This window comes from Monopterus albus, unplaced genomic scaffold (genome assembly GCF_001952655.1).
Source record: "Monopterus albus unplaced genomic scaffold, M_albus_1.0 scaffold9.1, whole genome shotgun sequence".
Taxonomy (NCBI): domain Eukaryota; kingdom Metazoa; phylum Chordata; class Actinopteri; order Synbranchiformes; family Synbranchidae; genus Monopterus; species Monopterus albus.
In genome coordinates, this window is record NW_018127889.1 from 2843099 (window position 1) to 2870561 (window position 27463).

A 27463-nucleotide genomic window follows, 5' to 3' on the forward strand; every position below is an offset into this window, starting at 1 on the left:
CACGGCTGACGCTCAACTCCTCAGCTCCAGTGACTCCATCATTGATGGCCTGGCGGGCAAACTTCTCCATCTGGATGTAGTAGAACTCCCTGAAGTTGCTGAACCACTTGATTAGCTGGGAAGTTATGCAGCGGTTAAACTGAAACAAGAGATGACGGGGAACTGTTTAGGATGTCAGTCTGTGTGCTCTTATTCACAAATATCACTTGAAATCCTAAAACATTCTGAGTGGACTTTAAGTGTGTCTGTAGATCTGCTTGTAGTAGGAAGACTTTGGTGTCTGAGCCTCAATAAGTCTCTGGAAATGAGCATGAAGGGAAGTGAAGAAGTGTAAGGATGACAGCAAGTCATTTCACATCAGGGAGTTGAGACTAGAGGCAGTGACTTAAAAAGAGAAGGAAGGGACCAAAAGAGGGAGATGAAAGATGAGAGCAAGAGAGAACATAGGTCAGGCGGTGAGGGAAGATAATAGAGACATTAAAAAAAGACAGCAAGCTTGGGTGTGTGTGTGGTTCATCTTCCCCACTGGGAGCAGACCTCCCCCCCCTATCATAACCCTGAGAGTGGAGGGAGAGGTGGAAAGGGTGGGGGGTGGCGAGACCGCGAACACATAATTGACCAGAAAAACTATTAAGTCATCATCTGAAGCGCCCTAGCCCGCAGGGGGCTCAAACATGTACTTAACCCCATTCACCAATTACACCCTGATTCTCTTCCCTTCGCTGCACCTCCCAGACAGGAAGAATGGAGAAGAAAAAGAGCAAAACAAAGAAAAAGAGAGAAAGAAGCACTGCAGAGGAGGCTGTGGCTAGCTGATATGTCCCGTTCGGCTGGACTCAACAGGCCAAGGTAAACCTATTAAGACACTCAGCTGGTCCTGGCTCTTCTTCTGTCTGGTCTCAGCAGTAAAAACAAACTGTCTAAAGATTCAAACCACTAGATAAAACCTCAGGATGCTGGGTAAAAATGCCTCAGTAAGAGTGCAAATCCAGCTCCTGAAAACATAAAACATCTTTACTTCACTCCCCAATGATTTTCTATAATCTCTCAATTTAAAAATTTGGCCTCTGAAAACTTGATATCCCTAATCATCATCCACACCATTCGTCCAAACACACACACACACACACACACACACACACACACACACACACACCCTCCTCCCTCCCCTCTGCTCTTTTTATGGTGGTGGAAGAATGGGGGGACAAAACGCTGCTAAATGCTGAGCGGACTGCTCGCTGGGGAGGCAGAGCGGTTTTGACATGGAGATTAGGCTCTGGCTATTGTTTGACAACACACAGACACAAAAACATGTGTGCACACTCTTCACGATGTGGGATGGCAGTCAAACACACACAAGCACATGAAAATGGGAGGGTGAGGTAAACGGAACAGAAAGACAAGCAGAAAATTTTGGCAAATCAGAAGATGCGAGGTATTTGGACCAACATGTGAAAGGCCTAAAGGAGAAGGCTAGAATGATCAGCGGATGGCATAACGGCTGAGTGGAAAAGCATAAGTCTGCCTGACATTGTTTGGCCGGGTGAGAGGAGGTGTAGCATGGTGACTGTCCAAAAGTGCAGAGTGAGCATAAATGGGAAAATGTGTGTGTGGGGGGGGGGATGGGTGCAGGTCAGCGCTGTCAGACAATGGTGTTTTGCTAGTGGGTGGGTTTGGGGAGGCTGGTAGGTGGGGGCAGCAAATCGGAACGTGAGCAGTCAGCAAGTTGGGGTCGTGGCATCAGAGAGTCAAACAAACAAACTACTGACACTTACAAATACATCAGCTGCTCGGGGCTATTCTTAAACACACAATGCAGCAGACAGCCCGAGTGCGACAGAACACAAACACAATGTTACAAGTTGTCACTGTAGTTTAAATCTTTCCTTGTGTGCATGATCGGAGAGCATGAATCTGAGATATCAGTGAACTGGTGCTCATCTATACAAGCGTGTGTCCACGCATGCATCTCAGTGCATGTGGAATTGAGCACTACACACTATTAAAGTCAGTGAATGAGTTTCCATCTGTCATGCAGGAGACCTTTGGTGTCACTGTAGCCAAGTGACGGATAGATATGTCACTTTAGAGAAGGGTTACTTTATTATACTCACAGCTCAGGAGAAGATGTATTAAGGCCTGTGTAACTGAACTGAAGTATAGCTCAATTACAATACAGAGCACACACAAATAATATTTACAGCAAATGCAGGTAAATACAGTGAATTACATTATATCATGTGCACACAACATACTCAGGGACGCAGTGTTGGCATGTCCCCAGATCAGTTTCTAGCAGTCTTGGTTCATTAAGTTGCTGGTGGGGGACAGAGACCCCCCGTTAGCAGATAAGGACAAGAGTGTTTAGTGTAAAAGGAGGGAATTGGTTCAAAGGAGCACATCACTGCAGCTCCTTAATCAGAGCTGACAGGGGTCAGCCAGACTTGAGATGCTGCAAGGAAAATGTGGGTCTGTGTGTGTGTGTGTGTGTGTGTGTTGCAGTCAGCACACTGCATTTGAGCGTATGAGTGTGTGTGTGTGTGTGTGTGTGTGTGTGTGTGCGCCTAGCTGAGAGGCAGATGAGAGAAAGACAGCGAGAGCATGTTTCTCACACTCACACTCAAGAGCCTGTTAAAGGTCAGCGCTTAGTGCTAACAGCACAAGATAGAAAGTGGCACACATACACACATGTCCTGCTCCTGCACAGACGCATGCTTAAGTCCAGAATAGGAAAACACTCAAGTATCCTTGGTCTAAACTATATTAATCCCCTGCCAAAAGAATTCAGGCATGTTGACTGACTGTCCCAAACGTCTACTCACACATTTGCTATTGTATCAATATTTTGCTCAAAATTGATTTTACAGTTTTGTATTTGAAATTGTTTTAGGATAAGCATGTTTAGCTGAGAAGTATTTGGATAGAAAGCCAATGATTTCTGTGACATGCTGCTCAACAATGGAGCAGAGAGCACCCAGATGACCTCAGAGTGCTAAGCTACATCCAGAACAACCAGAGACGAGAGCAGAAAAGCAGAGCAGCTTGCCCGGGCCACTGTCTCTCTCTCTCCCCCTCTCTCTCTCGCCCTCTCTTTTGCTCATAAACCCATTCACAGTCATCAGGGCTTTCCAACGTTTCCTGTTTTTGCAGGAGTGAATTGTGGGAGATAATCTCCGGTTGCCTATTGGCTGACTGCACACAAAAAGCGGCCCTGGAAAGCAGGATTTTGTTACTGTGGCGACTCAAAATCCAGCTGCTGGCTTTTCTTTCTCCACAGCCCTGCCGAGGTACATGCCACACCATCAGCAAATAAAAAAAGGAATGACGTACTGTATAGAAAAGGGAAAACCCTCTTGACCTCCACTACTCCACAGCACGACTGGCCCAAATACTGAGGCTTGTCACTAAAAGAGCTACAGAGAGGGAGACAAAAAATGCAGGGTGCGTGTGGGTGTATGCTTGTATAAAAATAAACGACAAATGTATATCTACAATACATCAAGGACCTATAAGCCTGTAATAAACGTACACTCTTCCATTTTACAAAGACAAGAACTTCAGATGACTTCATTAACTGGCTGAATATCTTTATTTAACCAGTTTATTAATCTGCTGTAGCTATTCACCCATCACAAAACCCCGTCTGTAATACTAATGAGATGTCTTAAAGCTAGTGATATGAGACTATAGCAGTACCAACAATGATATTATGACACGCCAAACATTTCAAAAACACCAAAAGTCAAATAAAGTCACCGCTTTCTTAAAAGAAGCTTAATCGAGAGGAACAGCAGCTACAGCGTCCCCCACTTGCTAGGCTAACCCACTTCCCACGTTCATTAGGTTCTTAACCGCCAAGATCTGATTAGTGAAGATTAGTAGAGACCTGATTAGGCTTCAAGGCTTCTGTTCTGAGGCTGAGGACAACCACTCTGTAAGAGGCGTGCTGGCTGAATCTAATTAGATAGTCTCATTCCCATACATGTCTACTAAGTTACAACTCGAGTCCATTGTCCTCTACTGACAACATAAACAAACTGATGTGACTCATAATCCCCTTAACTATCTTGACCTTGTTTGAGTATCTGATAGGGGTGAGTTTGAGCATGTTAGACTATCTGATGGGGCCATTCATGAGGAGTCCACCTTGGTAATGATTAATCAGGAAAATAAAGGAGTGTGATGAAGGCTCAATGAAGAGGGAAGCCGGAGACAGAATTTGTGCAACTGTGTGTCCCACTACCCTGCAGTGCCACCTTTTTATTATCAGCACACACACACACACACACACACACACACACACACACAGACACAACTATTTACATGATGACCAAAGCCCATTAGTCCCAGTTTCAGCCCAGCTGGCCTGGTCCCACCCCCATAACAGAATATACAAAAAACTAAAATCATTTGGTTGTTTGGCTGAGAAGTAAAAAAACAAATAAATAAAAAAACACATCTTACAGGCACCTACTGGCTTTGCCAACATGTACCACATTTTAGAACTAACCAATTAAATGACGGCATCCAAGAGGGGGCAGCTAGGAAAAAAGGGGAACCTTTATCTTCTGATTTGAATAAGATGGCCTGGATCTGTCACAGTGTTTACCCCTCCGTATGGGCTGCATAAAACAACAACACAAACAGCCTTGGTTGTGCGTATGGCCATTGTGTTGTTGTTCTTGTTTTTTGTGAAGCTTATATATTGTGCTTTGTTTTCCCAAATTTCCTTCATTAAACTCCCTGGGGAGCAAATGCTTGTCCTTGCCATGTTTCCTAAACCATCCTGCCTACACCTGCTCAGAAAACCACTCCTCCATCGCTAGGCTCCATCCTCCTCTTTTCCCTCTCCACCCCTCCATTTCTCATCCCACTCATCATCTATAGAATACTCAGACTTTCCAGCTCCCTCATGTAAACCCAGCCAACTTCCTCTTCTTTCATCTTTTGCATAAAATGCTAACTTAGTGAGGGAAAGGGCCTCATTGCAAGACAGACAACTGTACATTGTTCACAGCAACTGAAGCTGCCACATCACAATTAATAAATAAAACTTCCCCTTTTAAAGCATTGATGAATCAGCAAACAACATAAAAAAAAACTCTAAACAACAACTATCTCTGCTATCACCATTTCAAGATTAAGGTACAACAAATGCGTTTGGAAATGTTAAAATAGCAAAGGTGAGAGTCACATTAAAGTTTACCTAAAGGAAATTAATTGGTGGACATTTGGCAAGACTTCTGATAAAGTTTGTAAAGAATCCCTGAAGGAAAAGAGCATGCTTGGACTCACCTTTACATCAGAGAAAAACATCTTGAGCATATTGGAGCTTGGGTAGCGAGTGTAGAAAAACATGAGTTTGGCCTTCTTCAGATGGTTGGGAGACAGACCCTCCTGGATCTGAAACACTGCCATTAAGGACATTAACAACTGTTTGGAGGGAAGACAACTTATGGTAGATAAAGTAAACAGTAGTCACTGATGTTATCACAAATACAATATATATTTGCTTATTATTGGCAGTAAGTATGGCAAGAAATTATCATTTGGATGACAGGTAACCAAATTTTCTTTTGGCCATGAGTGTGAAGTGGCTGAAGAGGGTTGCAGAAGACAGTGCACCAAAGCAAGACCATTTGCTTGCAATTAGCATCATCCATATCAGGTGTGAGAGCGTCACGGTAAATAAAACGCTGGCCAGCACTACAGCCGATTCTTTTACATGAGGAGGCTCATTTCACAGTCAAAGTAAGCGAACGCCTTTGCCTACACCCCACGCTAACCTCCACCCAAAAAAAGGAAGAAGAAAAAAGGAGACATTTGCATATCACAGACAAAGACAGCAGTTAACGCCAGTGACAGGCAAGAAGGCCTAATGGTTTGGCGACAACACATGCCAAGCCTGAATATGGCTGTCTGATGCTGGCTTCTTATCAGTGATAAAACAAGGTCTAGGGGATACTCCCAAACACTGGCCCCAGTGTAAATTCTTCTTACACTCACATAGGTCATATTTAAATATGTGTCAGAAACCTTGTCTTTCTAATGGATCGCCTGGACTGAACAGCAGCGAGGATGGAGATGGGCTGGTTGGGGCACCTTGAGGGATAGTATGGTTCCAACCTTCAATTACATCCCCGTCCTCCTCCCTCTGCTCCACCCATATCCCCCAAACTCTCTGCTGCTGCCAAAGCCTTGGAGGAGCAAAAGGAGGAGGAGGAGAAGGAGAAGAGGGGCTCTGAGGCTTTGGGCTCAGCCAGTGATGGGGGGGGACTGAAACACATCTGCGCCACCGAACGGCCCAAGCCATTTCCATGGTGAATTAACAGCCGTATAATGCATCTGATAATATCAATCTGGAGGATAAGACATTGAAAAGGGAACAGGCATGGGGGCAGGTTGCGTGCTAAAACCTCAGGCTGTTTCAACAAGGGTTTTCATCACACTGAAGTAAGACAGGAATTTAATTAAAACTAAGCACAAGATACAGGAACACTATTTACACTGAGGTGGAGAAAACACACCACTTGATGTGGTTTATAATCTACAAGGCTGGTTGTGATAGTAAAAATTGGTCAAGTGTCCAGATGTAGCTATAACTACAGAACAGGAAGAAGGCCTCAGCTGCTAAATTGGATTGCCCTTGGCCTCGGGGTTACACAGGCAAAGCCAGCAAATGTTGAACCACGCTGGGTTGGCTTCTTAAAGACCCTGTCTACTTTGTCTGAATCAGTCAGAGAGAGGGAGTGAGAGAGGGTTGGTTGTATCCGCAGCTAGGTCTTGTGGGGGAAACCCTGGCAGACTTTGTCAGGCCTGGCCAAAAGAGCAGCACTTCACTCTCCACACCATACCATCTGCTCCAAGTGGAGGGGATACAATAGATCCTTAGACACAGAGAGGCAGAGGGAGAGACAGAGGAAAAAGAGAGCTTTTTTCAGTAAGACAAGGTGGGATTTGTTTGCTATAAGAGCGGTGCACTTACACTTAGACTCACTTTTTCAATTAGCATTAGTATCACTTTCCTCTTATCAATGAAAATAAACATTATTTTAAATAAAGATGTCAACATTTTACATCTTCAGCCATAAACTCAGTATCACCTCCCTTCAGATGACAGTTAAGAAGCTTCATATCTCCTGATTAGGTTTTTTTCATCCACAATTCACTCACAGCTTGCAAATGTAATTGTGATTGGACTTAGGGGTGACGTGCAAGGCTATTATTTTGTCATGATGGTGCACTCATACCAGCTGGCCCACTGTTCGCCTGCCACATCTGACAAGACATCATCATTCTCACAACACCTCCCCAAAGCCCAAAGTCATGAGAGGAAAATAGCTGCTGCACTTCCTAATTCCAGGTGTAAGAACAAGAATATTTGGAGTCAGATTGAGGACAAATGAGGAAAATGATAGCAGCCATCTGCTTCTTAATGCAGGAGAGAGCTGGTGAACTTGTACAAACCTTGCAAAATGTCTGACAAGCTGTTTCTGACTTCTGATGCTCAAAAAAAAAAAAAAAAGAAACCAACAGAAAGTCTACATCAGTGCAACTGGCTATAAACACAGAGACAGTACAACTCTAAATAATCTGATTCATAATTGCCAAGTAAATATTGTAAATGTCAAACTTTGTACCTAAACCTATGGAATAAATGCTGGGATTCAAAAATAGAAGATGAAAAAGAAAAGAAAAACAGCACATGTGGACATGTTGTTCTGTCTATTCTTTCCATTTAGGAGAGTACATCTGTTAAAGCCTTGAATTTATAAATGCTACAATGAAAGCCACAGCATCTGGCATATGTGGTTATTGTTTGATTGTTTTCTACTTTCTCAGTCTCTGTACGTCTCTCACTCCTTTTCTCTTTTCATCCCTCCATCGGGAGCCTGTAGAAGCAAAGGATTATGGATCTCTGGAAAGCGTTCACCCTTGGGTCAGAAGACAAGACAAGGCGAGGTAATGAAAGATAAACAGCTCGCTGCAAACACCTGTTAACGTCCGCTTCAAAGAAAAGACAGGGAGGAGGGGGGTTTGCAGGGAGGGAAAACAAAAAAAGAAGTATTTGGCTGCCAAGCAACAGCCGAAGGGCCCCCCGGGCTGTTGACAGATCTTTATGAAATGAAAAAAAGAGAAAAGAAACGACAATGATTGTGGGCTTTTTACAACAGCGATGGTTGATAAGAGGAACACAAGAGAAAACAGAGGCAATCATAAATATACATCTTTACCGAGTCCTCAGGCAAACCTTTTGTGACATGCACACACAAAAAGACACACATGATAAAGACAAGGCCCTCGGATGCATGCAATAGCAAAAACAAGGGATCCAAAGTGTTAAAAAGAACTTAACTAATATATCCACCACAGGTAATAGGCTGCAGGATTACTTTCTTGAACATGTAATAAATGCTCATCATATGGAAACCAGAGTGACACAAATCAAACTTTTATAAGGGTAAGGGGGTGTTGAATACATAGTGACTAAGGAGGTACAGAGGACGAAGACAGGGTACTGAATGTATCTGTTTAAGCTATTAGTCCTGGGTCCCCAGGGGATTTAATTTGAGCCTCCCATAGGGGATAACCTCCTTACCCGCAGGGCATGATTGGGGCACACTTGGGTTAAACTATAAGGAAGGCCATATAACACCATTGTGTGCCAAGTTTCTGGAAGCTATTCCCCACTGTGTTCTTTCAGGCCATTTTTTAATAAAAGGAACTGGGGCAGTAAATGTCGTGGAGGCCTAATCTTTGTGAGTAAGTGATATGTGACAAGAAAGCTTTTAAAGCACTTAGGATTGAAGATGGACGAAAAGTCAATGGTGCTGTGAGAAGGAAGGGGTATGAGTATAAAAATAAATACAACAATGCAGTACAATGGAGAAGAGAACAGCAGTGGGAGGAAAAGTGATTCATCTACAATTTCTCTGTTTCTTAGGCTAGTTTCAAACTGCCTCAAAAAGATTTGATTTTTATCTCTCTGTGGTTCAGGTGCAATGTTTCGCACCTGTCTCTAGTGGGATTTACCAGGCAAAATCTGATTTTTGCTGGTTTACACAGGCATGAGTTTGGTCATCAGGGTCGCTGTCATACTCACTTATTATTACTTTTCAGACTCTTCTTAACACACTCTCTCACATCATGTTGTTAAAGGATACATTGCTGCCTGAGTAGGGGGAGATGTCAGCCATGTCCTGGAGGTCACTGCACTCAGACTTGATGAGGGACAGGGAGAGACCCTCCACTGTGCTGCCAGGGTGCGCTGGCGAACAAGAGCGATGGTGGTGCCCCAGGTGGTGCCCTGATGCCATCTTGGTCCTCAGGCTGGTGGTCTCCCGTGACAGATCCATGGAGTCTGGTGAGGAGCGGTCCTTGCCTGTGTATCCACCTGTGGGCGCACCAAGGGGACCCTGGAAAGGGTAGCCCATGAGAGGCAATGGAAAGGGGTGTCTAAAGGATGGAGGGCTGAAGCCCATAGAGGCAGAGAGCGAGGAGGGGTGAAGAGCAGGGTGGTGGTGACCACCATGGGCACCTATAGCTGAAGACTGGTGGTGGTGCTCACTGGGTGTCTTCCTCACGACTAAGGGCAGCGCCTCAGTTTGGTCACTGGTAGTACCTGGCATCCCAGGCATGCTGGCAAAGGAGTCGAGTGGATTGGGAATGATGACATCATTGAAGCACTGCAGCCTCTGGTTGGCAGTGTGAAAGTTGGGGGTGTCTCCATTGACAGTGGTGGGAAATCTTTCAGGAGGTATGGAAAGTGGGGGGAAGGCCTGCTGAGGTGTAGGACGTGGAGGCTTGGCAAAGACCTTAACCACTGTGTCCACCACCTGTGTCATCGCTGAATTGAGTTCCTGCTTCAGTGTTTCTGCCAGTTGTTTTCCTTCAGTGTGCATGGAGGAGCCTGGACCTCCCTGTCCTTTGTTTCGACCAAGCCCCTCTCTTCTAGGCTTCTCTCTGTCAGCAAGCAGGGCCTGCTCCTGAAGCAATGCCCGTGCCCGGTCCAGGAAATGGCCTGGGTCCAAGTCAGACATCTCATTGTCTGAGCGCAAGTCATCTCCACCCCGGTCATCTCCTCCAGTGTCAGACCTGGCTGGGCTGTCCTCCGACATGTTTCCTATGTCATTGTGGAGGTCGTTGTGGAGGTCGTTGTGCTCTGAGTCATCGGTTGAGTCATAGATCTGAAAGAACTTCTCCTGCAGCTGGCGTAGCTGTTTCTGCATGTCCTCCAGCTGCAGCTTCAGCTGCCGTCGTTCTTCCTGCTTCTGTTCCTTCCTTTGGCACACCAGCTGGGTGAAGCTCTGCTGTTGTTGCTGAGGCAGACGCTGCTTACGCTTGTTCTCTCGACTGCTACCGCTCCCGCTGCACACCTCACCTCCTCGTGGGCTGCTGGGGGCTTGCTGCTGAGACTGAGGAGGTGGACAGTCTAGTTCCATCTCCCGTCCTCCATCCATCTCATGGTCACGCTCATGACGGGAAGCAGCAGGCACCACCACACTGGGTGAGTGGCTCATACCACGTATAATATTCTCTACACGGGCTCGCTTGGCACGCAGGTGTTCATCACTGAGACGTTCAATGTCAAAGGTGGCCAGACCAGGTGGACGTCCAAATGGTGACAAGCACTCTTGAGGGGTGCTGTCCTGGGAGGAGTTACTACAGGCATCCTCCTGAGGAGCATCTGAGCTTGTATTGGAGAGACCTGATCCGGGGAAGCCTGAGTCCCCTCTATCACCCCTATCCCCTCTTTCTCCCCTCTCAGGCCCTCCTCCATTTTTAGCCATATTATTCTTGAGAAGTTGAGAGATAATGGTGGTGCCAGGAAAGGGCATCATGGTGTCCTCGTATGAGTTAGCCCTCTTCAGCAGCTTTCGGAGTACATTGGATTTGGACTCACTGTCATTGGCTGACATAACGCCAGGCCCACCATGTGGCTGTACTACAGAGCACTCCATGGAGTCGGTGTCTGATCCGGGGTGAGAGTGGGAGCTCAGAGAGTTCATGGCACTGAAAATGGCTGCTTTGGCGCGGGCAATGTTATCAGTGGTTACTATTGTGGCTGCTGCAGAGGAGCCTGTGCTGCCCACGGTCCTCTTAACACCAATGTCCACACGTCTTCGCTTGGTCTGTCTGTTTAGGAGGGAGTCGCTGTCATGGTCCGGCATCACGGGCTGCTGCTATTGGGCCATATCCCACAAACTCAGTCCTCTAGGATCAAAGCCTCTGAGTACCTGTGGGTGAAACATTTTACAGATGCATCACTCACCAAAATGAAAATATTTTCAGAATGTAAGTCACTCACTCACTCAGGCAGTGTCCTCAACCACTTCAGTATCAAAACTGAATCTACATTAAACAAAAAAGCGTGAAGGTTTTAGATAAAACTACAACAATCTAAATCTGTCAACCTTTACAAAACTGCATTAGCTGTTATGAATATAAGCTGAAGAGTTTTTTTTTTTTTCTCAAGCCAGCAGCCAATCCCTTCTAATTTCTACAAGGACATGAGACATCCGTGATTTCATTAAAGGAGTACGGACCAATGACAGAGGGGTAAAGGGAGCAGGCGAGATGGGGTCAGAATCAGGTCTTGGCTTGACATTCCAGGGCAAAGTCCTACATTTTATCTTGTCCCCTGTTACACACTGCACAACGCTGAACCAGTTCCCACGAAACACAAAGCTGCATAAAATTATGTTAATTACTTACGTACTTGTCCTCAATTCCATGTGTGTGTGTTTTAAGCCAACATTGGAGCTATTAACTCAGTAAATAAAAAGAATAGGGTTATCTTTTTTAAAAAGCTATACAAGGAGAAGCAATGCACATTGTCCATGTTGTTATACGACCCTCTACTAAATTCTATTAGTGAGCTATTATTTGATAAACTTAAAAAAATATTCAACTTTTAAAACCATGTTTTGACATTGCGTAATTTTAAAATTCAAGTGCTGGACTTACGCTGATCAATATGGCCATCATATCTTAAGCAATTGAGAGAGTGACACATAAAAGAAACACAAAATAAGGCTATTGATTTTGGTGCCAGCGTGAACTCAATTCTATGTTTTTTGTTTGTCTTTTCATCTGGCAAGGGCAGTTAATTCTGCTCAAATGAATAGGTCACAGGGGTCAACTCTGGCAAGGAGCAACTTAAAGCGCTCTTACAAAAACCCTAATGCCTCTCTGAAAGCAAAACGTTTTGTCAGTGCTGGTCAGCATCAGAAACGCTACGTAAGCAGCGGTGGCAGTGATAGTCAAAGCCAGAGGCATCCAATCTCAAATATAGTGATGTTATCCGAAAACAACCGAAACTGCATGTTTGATGTAAAAAATGTAAATATTTCTGACGTTAGTAAATTTAAACATTTGACAGTGTTTCTTTAACAACATAACATGGCAAACAATTTACATCTTCCTTTTTGCAGCTTTCAGGAAAACGCAGACCTTGTTAAAATTCACAGAGGCTCAGTGAAAAATAGAAGATAACAAATACAAGGAAAAGCTGTTTAAATTTTTCAGGGTCCAAATAAACACAAACGATACAATGATTCAGGTTGAGATCTGCAAAGCAGTGCAATTTTTTAATTTTAAGTACAAAAGTATCTGAACTGATTCAGATCTATATTTAATTTTGATATAATATTTTGAGACAAAAGTCAATCAGAGACATTTATTCTATAAGCTCTGGTTCAGCGGTAGGTGGGGGCCAACAGGGAAACGAAACTGTTGTGAGATTGACCAACATTTGTTTCAATCGATCGTTAAAAGAAATTGTATCATGTTCACGTTATCACTGCATGTGAAAAGAGCAGCTTCTTTCATGGCAGAGACACATTCACACTGCACACACACACACACACACATACACACACACACAACTTTGCTCTTGGCTTTGTTAGAAGTGTAATGCACCATTCACTTCACATACACTGCCAGGTTTTTTGGTTTCAAGCAACATTTTGTAAAGTGACATTTTCAAAATTACCAGGATGGATTAAATGTGTTTTCCCTAGAAACCTGACCTGCTATAATAAAACTCACTGACAAATGACTTTGGCTCAAGTCTTGACAGCCATATCCAGCAGAACAGACAAGAGGTGATACATCTCCAGGAAAAAAAACCCTTGACTTGATCGCTTCATGAACTTAACAGCGAGCTTGAAATAGTCATCAGCACCTGTCTTTTCCACCGGCGCACCTGTCTCCCATTGCCCATGCGCACTCTCTCCCTCTGTCTGTCTCTCTCTCTCTCTCTCTCTCTCTCTCTCCTAAGAACTGTTCAACAATTTCAAGCATGTGAACTACATGTACAAAGACCCCATCTTTCTTTACTAGAAATGTCATATCCTTATTTTAAACCCTAAACCGAACAAATTATTTAGCAACTAAGAAAAATAAGGTAGAAAAATAGTAAGTGAACTTCATTTCTGAAGCTTGGCATAAATTAAAATAATGTAAAGTTTCCAAAAGTTTTGGGAACTAAACTGAAAGTCTAACAACACTTGCGTTGTAGCAAATGTGTGATCTAGCTGTTTCTGTGCACATCTGCCAGTGGACTAAGATAGCCTACCAGCACCTTTAGAGGAAAGAGTTGCACACATGTACGACAACATAGGCCAGATTCACAAAATTAAAGAACTGACAAGCTCCGCAACCACCCGGACAACGATTTTGTGCCAATAAAAAGGCATGGATGAGGAGTTGAAATACGATGTAAGCCAAACAAAGAGGCCAGGGCACATTTCGGTAAATACCACTGAATCAAAGTTTCCAACTAATATGAACTGAATTGTGTTTATCGTTGCCAAAAAGAAAAAGAAAAGACGCTTTACAAACTTACTTCGCAAAGTTGCAAATCAACTTGATCTCCGCTTTGACGAGGAAGGTTGGGCTACCGTCCGCAAGTCATCCTCGCAAAAATACAGGCTGCTCACGCAACTTTTACCACATATCAAGATGAAGGGAGCGAAACACAGCAAATGATCTCGTGCGGATATGAAATACTGTTGATCACCACAATAAATTTCCCCGTTAACGGTGTTTGGTTTGTTTATTTTTTTCCGCCCACCGTGCGCAGGCGAGGCAGAACAAGAACAAGAGAGGGAGGCATCCGAGGACAAGGTTACTTACCCTTTAGATGAAGAGAGGGACAACCTGAACTCCTACGGCAAAAGAGAGAATATACACAGAGCACGGTGGATTGTCGGGTGCTGGGATGTAATAGTTTCTCAGAGAAGTAAGAGCTGGAATAAAGTCAGCGACGCGGGCGAAAGGAACAAAACTGGAAAAATATAGAAGATGAAAAGAGCTTATGCGCGTCGGTCTCTCCCTCTATCCTCTGCTGTGACTAAAAGAGTAAGAGACATAGAAAGAGTGCGAGAGAGAGAGAGACTGCGTGTGTGTGCATCTCCGAGGCGCACTGGATGTAGAGGACTGGATGCTGGAGCGCTCCTCCGCCACAAAAGATTCACTTTAAGACGCGGCTGAAGGAAACAGGAAGACGTGCGCGTCATGGGCGGCGTGATGTAACTGTCACAACCTACCAATAAGAAGCGTCCGTCCGGTCCGGAGAACAACGCACTGAACTTGACCAGAGAATGGGACTTGAGCATGCCACTAAAGAGAGAGAGAGAGGAAAAAAGGAAATACTACTCTTACTAAACTCTTTCTTCTCAAATCACCGACTGCGCGAGTAAGAATCATTACGCACTTTGACATTACACTGCCTAAGCCGAAATAAAACACATAGCCTGCATTTTATTATCTTACTCATTCTAATATTCAAGTCTTAAAAGGGACCGTTTCTATAATAAAAGTGCCACTGCTGCTTGATTCCAATAAGTCAGACAAGACAGAGTAATTTCACAACGATAACTGTTAAGAAAATTCATAAAACCAGTTTTGTTTTGCCAACTGTTGTAAATTTATTCATTTCATTTAAGAAAAAAGTCACGATTTGAAGATGAATGTAACATTAAATGAAGTGTGAAGGCTTGGAAGTTTGTGTCCTTTAATGCAAATGGGTCCAGACATCTTCCAGTTTTTCTTGTGGCAGCAAAATAACAGATGAACAGTCTTTATGACTTTTTCAGCGCTTAATTGACGCATGTTTCCATTGTGCTTAGAAGAGTCTGTTAAAACACATCGACACTCCTTCATGCCCAGTCAGCTTTGTAATTTGATACCTGTACACATCTAAATAACGATGCAGACCATATTTATATTTTAAACATTAGTGTGTGCATTTTTTTTTTTGTCAAAGCCAACTCCACATTTAGATTCCGGTTTCTCCAAGGGACGAACATTAGTGGGTCACTTGGGTATTGGAGGTTCAAAGTGGCATGTAGAGATATTTTACGCACAGAGTTTTCTCATTGGTTGCAGCAAAGTCTGATTTAAAAACAAGCAAGGCAGAACAGAGGCTCCCAGATTTGCTTTGGAATTCAGATTATCCAGAGAAGCCAGTATCTGAGAAGAGCTAAACGTCTCTTTGTGAAATGCTCGGATGAGAGTGGAATATCATCATGAAACGTCTGTCACTGGATCTGCAGCCTGCTGCCACTCAAATACCCCGGTGCGTAAAGATTGCACTGCTATCACAAACGAATTGGTAAAACTGATAGTAGATTGGAGCAAAATCCACCTTTTTTGTTTGAGAATCGAAAGATTTTTAAGTTTATTAAAAATTTTATCCGTTCGAAAATGTTCCCTTTCTGTAACGCTGAACCAATGCGGACACTGACATCTGATCCTTTCCACAGAACAACCTGTTTGACGCTTCTGATTTATTAAATGATGACGGCTGACCGAGCGAATCCTCCTGCTTTCTTAAAAACTAGGTACTTACAGCTGCAATTTTTGCGCTCTGCAAGTACGTCTTGGCCTTCGACCTGCACAACAGGTGTACGCACAAATAGTTTGGGAATTTTCTTTAGTGTTACTGAAATGCATGTTTTATGCAGTAGAATTATATTTCCATCGATTGTAACTACATTTCTAATCGAGGTCACTTTCATCTGTATTTCAGCTCAGCCTGCTTTCCTGAAATTAGAGAAACATATTAAGCACATTCAAGGTATCGACATTCACACTACTAGGAAATGTACAAACATTATTATTATTGTTGTTGTTGTTGTTGATCAATTTGCGTTTATTCATTTGGGTCAATTTGCTGAAACCAATTAAGAAAAGGATTTTCAGATGGGCATTGCTTTTGTCCTTTTCTCCCAGCTTTTCTCTTTGCACACAGAATCAGCTTTTTTTTTGTAATCCTCTGCACAAACAGGATCCTAAAGTACTTAACGAGAAATCTTATTTTCCATATGCCTCTCTGTCAGGTGCCAGAAAGGAAAGGCGAGTCTCTTTTCCATGTCGCAAGCAAGTGTTATTAGGACGAATGAATTGCAACGAAGTCAGCAAAGTTTAGTGTCTGGAGTGTCTTTTCCAAAGCAGGTGTCCCGGTCCCCTGCTTCCCTCGCTGGCCTATGCTGATTTGGCCTCGGCTCCCCTGGGTGCCATCCGTGCGCACACAGGCTGGAAAAACAGGCCGGGACATTAAAGAAACGCGTGTTTGGAAAAGGAAGACTCGGATGAGGTGTAGAGGAAACGTGCTGGTTAACACTGGCTGCTCTTATCTCGGCCCATTCCAGGTGGATCAACGCGTGTATTTATTTCAAACTCACTTTCCCCCTTTCGGTCGAGTGTGACACACCTTGATGCCCAAGACTGATAATGCGCTCTGGCGCTGCGCACTGATGGCTGAATGTACTGAGATATTTATTAGACTAGGGCCCAAATGCAGGAGGAGAAAGGCAATAAAAGCTGTATTTCTCCCAGAGGTGTTGTAAAGGTACGTTTTTATCACATTCAGTCCACAATTAAGTGGTAATAAGTACGTACGCGGTGATGGTATGCCAGAGGTGAGAAGAGCCAGTGGCCTATTTTTCCTCAGTATAAATTTTTATCAACTAGGGGTCAACTTTCTATTATTATTATTATCATTATTATTATTCCAGGTTTCCAAACAAAATTATTTTATACTGTCTTTCGTTTCATTTGTTGAGATTTGAGAGCAGAAAATTAACAAACATGATCAAACCCTAAATTAAAGATGCTCGAATTATTATTGAAAGAATGAATATTTTCAGGAGAAGAAGCAATCTCTTCTTGAGCAGCAGTGGTTATAAAAATGACCTTGATCAGATAATGACTTGATGAGCTCCTACAGCAGCTCCATTTCTTTTCACAGACAGTTTTTAGAGAAATGAGAGGGAGAAAGAGAGAGAAAGAGAGAGAGCTATTTGCGCAAACACAAGCAGAGAGAGGGATGTAGCGCTAAAAGCTGTTTTGTTCCGGAGAGGTCTCCGGGTCCCCGAATAAAAAGGTTTAGGAGACAGGACAGAGGAGAGGACACGAGTGGAGAGTAGAGGAGGATGCATGATTTGCCCGAGTGTAATAAACGAGTAGGCGTCGACTCTCAGATCCTCTAAGTTCTTGTTGGGTCTCATGTTCAGGACTTAATGTATTCAGCTTTCACCGTCCACAGCAAGAATGAGGATGCGGCGGGAAAATACACACTTGTTTCTCTTGTCAAGGCACACTCCATTTCGATAAAGGAGTCTGTCTGACCTGAACGTGATATAAGCAAAGTCTCTTGTGTCTGTGTTGGAGTAAAATAACAGCAATTTACATAGAAATGATTATTAGTCATATTACCTCTTTGCTGCCAGGGCCCCTGTAGCTGGCACAGTGTGCACCCCCGTGACCCACGTCCCTCTTTCTAGGCTACAAGTGATGGTTATGGAGGCGCTCGTGTGTGTGTGTGTGTGTGTGTGTGTGTGTGTGTGTGTGCGTGAGAGAGAAAGAGAGAGAGAGAGAAGTTGGTCATTCTCTGTGGCCCGTTTTAAGCGTGCGGTGTAATGAGACAGCATACAATACACACACTCTCTCTTTCAGTATTTGCATGGATGGGTAGAAGTAAATGTATGACAATGTAAAGACAGCGTGACAGACAAAGGCGAGAAGACAAACTAAACACCAAGCAACCCTAATGCTAGGTTAAATAATACATTTCAATAATATGTGAAAGGGAAACATTGTTTTTATACTCACAAGAATTTGCATCCACATTGTGAATCACCACCTTGACTTTTCTTCACCGGTTTCCACACACACATGGTCAGTCTAAGTGATAAAATAACAGTTTTGCATCACACTTCCCTGTTTACAACATTTGGATATAATCACGTTTGCTCCAACATTAAATAAGTCTCCATATCAGATCTGCTTGGAAGTAATAGGCCATTACTCACTGAGGCTGATGGGAACATGGCTGCTGTCAAGCTCATTAAAACTATACATATAAACGTCGTAACGGTCTTAGCCATGTGTAAAATCCTTGAAATTATCTATATACCGTATTTCACATTTTTGGCAGAAAATAACACAGTCATTTCCGCAAAGTCTGACTTGATTCCACATGTCTTACAAACAACCTTGGAAGTATACAAATGTTTAAAATCACACCCCATGGCAGGAGTTAGGCTAAAGTTAACAATAATGAAGGGGGCGCGCGTGAGCACGCGCGCGCACACACACACACACGCCTTGGAGGTGCTTGGGCAGACAGACATGCTGGGAAATCGCCTGGAACTGTATTAAGCCTGACGTCCTTAAAACAAACAATGGCACCATGAAATAAGGGCTTAGCGCTCAAAGTCAAAGATTCCCTTCAGCAACTCTCCCTGTTTATCTCTCCCTTTATCTGACACACACACACACACACACACACACTCACTCACTCACCAATTCTTGGGGCTTACACACTCAGGCTCGCAGCTCCGTTGGGAGATGACCAACTTTGCTCCTGTGAACTCTCACCTGTCAACATGGAGCAGAGGACTTTACTTGGTAAACACACAAGGACTTTAGCAGTTTACCTCTGGCCGTGACTTAGCCTTTTTTTTTTTTTTACTGCAAGGCCGCGGTCACAGCTGGTTCTCCGGATCCTCTCAGTGCGTTTCCAGGATATGTCCACGCCAAACTCCATTCACCAATGCTACCATTTTAATGCTGCATTTCATAGGCTTCACATTTTGTTAAACATTAACTGTCTTATTTTCTGAGAACGTGTGTTCTGTCACTAGACTACATCCGGCCAACATCCAAATTGGCCTGATGTAACCAAAATGACCTGTGGGTGAACCTCTAGATTTAGTCCACCTTGCACTCTACCGCCCCACGGTGTCGACTCTTTTTAGGAGCGCTTGTGGAAATAAGGATAAACAGTTAAAACGGTTGTAATTTAATTAAAGTAGGTATTTTTTTGTGTATTCAACGAATACCGAATTAAGTATCAAATTTAACTGATTCATTTAATGCCTTCGATCTTTTTCTAAGAGGCACGAATTTGATGTACACACATAAGACTACGCAAATTTACACATTTATAAATGAAGCGTCGGTCTCTGCGCTTTTCCTTTATAGCTTTCCATGTCCATTATTACCCTCCACTACTGGCTACTGCCTAAAAACACGGGCTGTGGCAGATAAGCGGCGGTCTGTTTTCACTCCTCTGATCAGAGGTAATTATATTTGTTGGCGTGGAGGTAAGTGTTCCTCCCCGGGGGGCGTATTGTACTCGACTCACTCCATGTCATAAAATAAAATTACAAGGAAAGGAGAAGATATCCTACAATAACAGAGGCGAGTCGTAAAATCAAAGAGTGGCTAAATTAAATCTGAAGGGAAAACCCTCACGGAAAATACATTAGGGCTATGATGAACGGAGGCAGGGTGCTTCAAATAAAACGCAGGTTAATGAGTTTTTAATAGCTATATGGTTGGTTAACAGGCACACACACGCTCACTTTCACATACACAAAGGTTTCTGTAGCTGGCTGAGGCAATTACTGTAGGAGCAATTAATGATCAGTTACCTGTGCTTCAGCCTTTATGCACCTCCACAAACACTACAAACAGAGGTCTATAGGGTATAAAGTGACATGTTTCAAGGCTTAAGTAGATGTAAAGTGCCTCTTTCATCACACACATATATGTCTCAGGTTATATGTTTAGCTCTGCAACAGTCTGCTCTCCTGTTACAGCAGTGGACATTCACGGTTCTTGTACTTGTTGACACCCTCTTGTCTTTTTATGCACAGTATCTGTGTAACTTTTGACCTCCAGTGTGGATGTTTAGACTGGCACCCAGCAGGACCTCCCCACCAGACTGACCTTTCGCTGGTGACCCCTGCTGACCTCTTACTGGCCTTTCGCACCGCAGCAGATTCAGCTGCCCCATAGGGAAAGTCAGGAGGAAGATACACACATGCGCAGACAAACACACGCAGATCGAGTAGAGCCATGCTCTCTGGTTAACTGTTGACTGAATATAAAGGATTAAATCTGAATCAAACTGAAGCCAAATCATTGTATTTCCAGTTGTTTAATGTACATTTACTCAAATACTGTATTTTATTAGAGTATTTTCATTTTGTATTACTTTATATGAATACTCAATACATTTTAGAAGGAGATTTTGTGTTTTTACTCTACTGCATTTATCAGAAAGCTAGTTACTTTGTGGAAGAAGATTTTATATGAAAAATAATTTCTTAAATGAAATTTGTTTATAGAATATATGCATTGTCATGGATTAAATGAATTAACATGATACAAACTGGATCAAATTAACTCCATGTTGATTTGTTACAACCTTAAAATGATGTTTACATAGGGCCACTCTGCATAATAAGGCTAATTTTAATACTCACTTTACTAAACATTTGTACTATAACTTTGAAAGCAGGACTTGTCATGTGTGTTTTCATAGCATGGTGTCACAACTTTAAATCATCTGAATACTTCTTCCTCCAGCATGTTTTTAATTTTTATGTTAGTACCACTCCCCATACTGATTTTATTACTATATTAATTACCTTGCTGTACGTTGCCTATAGGAGCCAGGTGTTTGTAAAGTTTGTGTGTGGCTTGTAATTAATAAGAGCAGTCTAACCATCCATCCTCTGTTGGGTCATGCGTGAACATGTTCCAACCACAGGTTAAAAACTAGGAGCATATAAAATGTTCTTGTACATAAACACAAGTGGAAATCACACATATATAAAAGCTACATAGAAGTGAGTTCATGCAGCTCAAGTACATGCTGTGCTTAAAGACAGGCAAACACACACAAACACACACAAACACACATGCTCTCGGCACTTTCAAAGACTTCCCCGTGGACAGAGGCGTCTGCCAGCACTGCTATAAATCACACTGATGCTGGTGCTGAGGGCAAGGCGCACCTTGTCCACGTCGTTCCCACTCCTGGGCTGAATAAACCATAACATCCTGCCTCTCGTGCTGCCCGATGCCCTCCGAGCACGACCCTAGAGAAGACCCCCCCCCACACACACACACACACACCACCCTCCTCCCACCTTCCTTCAGCTCATCTCTCGCTCCATTCCTGCCATTGTTCCTCCTCCTCTTCTGTTAATTTTAAGAACTTTAACAGTAGCAGTGGACAGATTGGGCAGGGCTCTGCTCATTTGGAACAACACACAAACCCAACCCCATCTTTATTTAACTCTTTTTTCCCATTCCAATGACTTCCTGTTTGAAGAATGGGATGAGAGAAAGAAAAGATAAGGAGAAAGAGAGAACAGGAAAACAGCAGGAAACAAGCATTTAACTGGAGGATGCCGACACCCTCATCCTGTCGTGTGCCGACTTGGTTCAGGTGCTCAGGGCCAATCAGATCCCCGTGATCCATTTACCTCAGGGTGTGCTGAATTTGGCTGAGAAGGTGCACCTTTCCTCCATGACCCCCTCTGGAGGAAGTATAATGTTTCTGGAAAGAAAAGGAGATAATTTTACCTGCTGGCCCGGCCAGAGGAGCCAAGTGTACAGGCAAATAATAGAGCATTAAACCACACACCATCCAACTGAGACATAAAAGCAAACAAAGAATAAAGACTGGGTGAAGTGTCAGGTTATCTGCTGATTAATTCCCTTGATTTTTACTGTGGCAGAGGGAGAAGCTAAGCAAACAACCACACAGCAGTTGATTCTTGGCACCCCATCTTATTATAGACACAACCAGACAAAACCCACTTTGGAAAAAATCTCTGCTGTGTGTTGCTTGGCATGCAACCACGCAAATGATTACTTCCTCTAAAATGTGATTTCTAAGTAAAGGGCTCAGAATCACCAATAAATTCACTGGTATGCAACAGTGAATTTTAATTTGATAAGCTGTTTTCTGAGAGAATGGAGAAATGTGGTTTGGAAGTGAGAATTCTAATTTAGGAACAAAAATGCACCTTTAGTCACCTACAGAACAGGCATATGGATTTGGTTGTCAGCATGCACACTCACACATACAAGTTCAAATCTTTCTCTAATCCCTTGTATGCCTGGGTACATCCACCAGAACGCCAGAGGAGCCTTGGGAGGACAAGAATAGTGAGGCATGTGCCTATTTGTAGCAGCATTGTCATAGAGATAAAATATCTCACTGTTATATGCACACACACACACACACACACACACACACACACACACACACACACACAAATGCAGGAGCACTCATGCACTATGTTCAGTCAAGGGTAAATATTTATTGATCAACGCTGATCAACCCATGAGGTACAACCACAGAAAAACTCAAATACTCACCAATGCATGCATGTACAGAGACTTTACATCTTGCTTTTATCTGTCACTTTCTCTATCTCTCTTAGACACACACACACACACACACACACACACACACTTGCACATTGTGCAAGGATTAGCCAACACACTCACAGATGCACTGGGCAGTTTGGAGAAGAGGCAGTAGAGTAATCTCCTCTTTATGCACACACAAGCAACTTCTTTTACTCAGTCGTCTGTGGTACAGTGTGTGTGTGTGTGTGTGTGTGTGTGTGTGTGTGTATATGTGTGTTTAATGCCACACCACAGTCCATGCCTTAACCATGGGCTAACCTGACTATAAATGAGCAAACAGTGGCTCCTGTGCCAGTGCAGATCCTGTGTTAGGACAGTGGAGAGTCCCATAATAGGACACTGTCTCTTTTGTTCTGTTTGTATGAATAACCGCTCTAAGAATAATGTCCCCTCCTCCAACGTGTAAATGTTCTGAGATGGACTGTGTCTGTCTTGAGGTGCAGCTTGTATTTTACACAAAAATGAAAGATTGGTAGGATGAACTAAAAATCCAGGAAGGTGGATAATCTAATTCCTCTAAAATGAAAATGCTTAGCATTTTTATCCTAAAATATATTAACTGAAGTTCACTATTTCACAACTGTTATTTGAGTATGGATGATCTATAGCTTCATAAAAAAGTGCAGCAAATACATCTATCATCTCTTATAAAAATCAAACTATTATTTGACCATTTCATCTTACTTATCCACAAGAATATTTAGTGTTTCTGTTTAGATGGCAGAGTAATGGCTGAAATATTCAGCCTCAGCCCCAGCTTCCCTCACACACACACACACACACACACACACACCCATGGAAATACATACACACTACCGCTGTTTTGTACTCTTTAGTGAAGCCAGAGGACTGATGATGCCAGTGGCCGTTCCTGATCCTCCTGGCCTTTTCCTTGCAGGAATCTCCTCTTCCTGTACGGAAATCTATCATGGACAGCTTGGCTGTCACCGACGCCTCCCAAAGGAAAGTGACAGCGGCTTTATTCATTCTCTGACCCATAAAGAGGACAGAGGAAGAAAAAAAAACTGACAAGTGTGTGTGTAACCTGACTAAGGGTTTCTTTTCTCTCCAGCAAAAAGGCCTGTTAAATCTTGTTCATTCAGCACAATCTCTGCATATGTGTGTCATGAGTATACATTCCATGTCATGTCCTTTATCTCACCCCCACCTACATACATGCATCTCAGCCTTTTTTGTGTCCACAAATCCTTATATAAGCCAAGTGATGTCCTTTTATCTGAGCTCTAAACAAATGGAAAAGTTCTTATTTAATTATTTATTGATTTATTTTGTTGTCTTTTTCATCTCCAAGTTGAAGCCATGAAGCCTTGAAGAGAGAGACAGAGAGATTGAAGGGTGATGATGTCCATCTGTTCTGGTGATGTCCCTCCAACTTTGCCTGGCATCAGCTTTTTCACCATTCCACTCCGGGCCCATCAGACCCAGTGGACGACCCTGGCACTGGCCTTGTCTTGACCCAGTTTACAGCTTTCATTCTGGGCTTTCTGATCCGTTCGCTCTCCCCCTCTCTGTGTTCAACCGAGAGTCCTGAGATTATTGGATGGTCACTTAAGAGGGACAGTGCTGTCCACTTATCTGAAGATTATCCTTTAAAAGGAAGGGGATGTCGGTGGAGATGGAGAAAAAACTATGTGCTTAAGAGATGGACAGAGGAGGCGGGTGGAGGGAGCGACTGCTAGGATAGTCAGAGAGATAGAGAAAGAGCAAATGAATCATATGGAGATAAAGTGTGTGTGGGAGAGGGTTAACAAAAAAGCGAGGACAGAAATACTGCATGGAGGGATATGAATAAATGAAAAGCCGAGATGAAGGTGAGGTGACAGAGAGAGGGAGAGTGGAGGAAGGTCGGCAGAGAGAGGCAGCGATGGACAGATAAAGAGAGGAGGAAGCAGGAAGGATGAGAACAAGAGCTGGATTAAGCCGTAAAAACATATGAAGTGGTCACTACCCAAAGTGCAGACCTTGTCCAGTGTTTTTCAGGGTACTGGGCTGCACAGTATAGACCAGCTTGAACTTATTAACCCTCACCAGTGTCAGTGGAAACATAGGGTGCAGTGTGAAATATGTATTTGTCTTTTTTTTTTTAATCTCAAATCTCACAATGATTGTGGTTGATAATCTGCATTTTAAGGTATTAAAGGTTTGTCACTTAAAGAATAATAAAGGTTTATTGTAACTTTGTAATTGCTAAGATCTGGGAACATGGCAACAAAGTCCGACAGTGCAATAAACACCAACAGTTCAGCCAGATAATCTGAAAACTACAAAGCAAGGTTTGTATTTTACATGGTTGGTCCTTGTCACACTCATTTATACTGTCAGCAAAACATGGTCCAGAAACCCTTGCATCAAGATTTTTGAAGCAGCTTCAGTGTGAATACAAAAGCTAAAAAAACCCAACACATTCACACTTCACCCATTCATGAATTTCTGTGAGTGATGAAGTGGGAGTGTGTGTATTTTTTATGGGGGGAGGGCAGAGGAGATGACTGAGCAACAGGGCAAAAGAGAGCAATCATTCCTCATTATTTGATTGAATCAGTGGTCGTGTCAGTGTCCAATTAATGTAGTCTCCTGGTAGAACACACACATGCTCATAATCAAGCAGATAATGTGTAAATACCCCCCTCCCCCCCAAAAGTTAGCACACTCTATGTTTCCTTGTCTTACCCTGAGCCCTACTGGAAAGAGAACAGTCTCAGTGGCTCAATGGAGAAAGTAATAGGGGTTAACGGATGAGAAGGAGAGAGAGAGAGAGAGAGAGAGAGAGTGGGACAGAGGGAGGAGGGTCTCCCCCACCCATGTTAATCTCCTCATTTCCATTTCTTGTACCATGTGGCATTAGGATAATTTTATTTAAAGTGTCAGCTTGAGCTACTGGATTGAGAAATCTGGATTTCATAGGGATTACTATTACACACACATGTGCTTGTACATGCACACAGATTTTTTTTCTTGTCTGTCACTCAATAATGACCTGGCTGACCAACAAATTTCTCCTCAAATTCTGTGCAGGGAAGATGAACAGACACTAAAAAGTGTGTGGCAGAAAATGAGTGTGTGAGTTACATCATATACAGTTTGTGACATCAAATCCAAATGATCCTTTGCAGCCAGTCACAAAAAAAATGACGCAAAGGCATATTTTTTGAAAGACCATCCAGGAATAAGAGTTCATAATCACATTGCACACACATGGGCCCCTTCTTTCTTTTATTTCTCATCTTTATCAGGGCATCATACAGTCTCCCATCACCCCTGGCAAGGCCAAGTGAAATGAGGTGAACAGACCCGAACCACAGCATCACCCTTCTGTGTGTCAGATTTAACATCTACAGTAATCTACATTAGGATAAGGCTCTCACCACTCAGGGAAAAAAGGAAGAATAAAAACAGCATCACCTTTTTATCCTAGGGCCAAGCCTTTTATTCCGCCTCTTCTCATTACATTAAAGGATGAGGGAGGACGTGCAGTGGCTGAGCGGTATTTAAAGACACTATCCCCTTCATCTGTTTAATTTCTCTTTATTTATGAGATTCCCTCCTCCCTGCACCATTCCCTCCCTCTGTTTAATTTAGTCTTCATCTAAAGGCTTCCTCCCTTCATCTGACTGATTGATCTTTGTCTCTCTGCAGATGACAGGGAAGAGTTAGTTACCACAAGGTCCCTTATCCAACCTCTGTGACGGGGACACTGTGTCTGAGTGGAGACAGGGCAACTTTACTTTTACACACCTAAGATCTTAACAGAAAAACAGTTATACATACCACAGGTATGACATTTATTTTACCGTGGATACAAGACTTTTAATTAAAGGATTCCCCAACATTGAATTGTCACTAATGACCTTTAACGTAACTTTTTGTTTTCTTTTAGTTTTGTAGCCTGTTTTACTGAATATGCATCAGTGAACTGGAGGATAGACCCGTGCACCTAAAACACGCATGCATCACATAAAGCTAGAAATAAGAAGAAAAAAAAAAGAAGTTTTATAAAATACATGTCAAGAACAGTAATATTATCTGTGGCTCACCTGGTAAATAAAAGATGTTTTTAGCCAGTTGGAATTACTGGCACAGGAAATCTTTGACATTTCTGATTAGTCATTCAAGTCATTTTCATTAGATTCCCTCAGTGTTATTACATATGGAGATGACTGAGTGAAATATGTCATCATGTCAAAGTGCAGCAGTGGCGTTTGGAGGTACAAATACAGGTGTTCAGACAAGTACTGAGAATTTATACTAATGAATAAGCACGCTTGTAGAAGCAGACACAAATATTCTCACACCCATTTTAAAGAGCAATGTCGTGGGATGTGGGCTAAGCAGGTCAGGATCACCTCTTGCTGCTCTGTCCCAGCTTAGAAGTGTTGGGCGATCTGGGTGGGAGGGATGGGTGACAGACAGTGGAGAGGGTGGATGGGGGGAGAAAGAGATAGAGAAATCTTCCAGAGGACATCTGTCACAGTGAGCAACCTGTGAGCTGCTTTTTTTCCCAGCCTGCTGTGTGACCCACGGATTCTTTTGCATGACTGGCTAAGAACTATGAGAGTTTTAGAGGGGGCCATAGCCCCTGCACATGGCCTGGGAGACCCCATACAGACCGGGTTAAGTAAAATCTATATCATACGGAGAAAAACATGGAGAATACTATAGAATCAGGTCTGCCATTTATCAGTGTGTTTGGAGGCTT

At 43.1% G+C, this 27463-nt stretch overlaps 1 protein-coding gene across 1 annotated transcript in view; it reads right to left on the minus strand.

Moving 5' to 3' along the window:
• LOC109953816 (prospero homeobox protein 1) overlaps positions 1-14853 on the minus strand; it is a 32801-nt gene extending 17948 nt beyond the window's left edge. The window contains exons 1-4 of the mRNA XM_020589277.1: positions 14140-14853; positions 9165-11237; positions 5296-5403; positions 3-139 (exon numbers count right to left, since the gene is read on the minus strand). Coding sequence (XP_020444933.1) covers positions 3-139; positions 5296-5403; positions 9165-11171 — 2252 coding nt within the window. The 5' untranslated portion in view covers positions 11172-11237; positions 14140-14853. The remainder of the gene's footprint in view (positions 1-2; positions 140-5295; positions 5404-9164; positions 11238-14139) is intronic.
• Positions 14854-27463: the final 12610 nt, after the last annotated feature.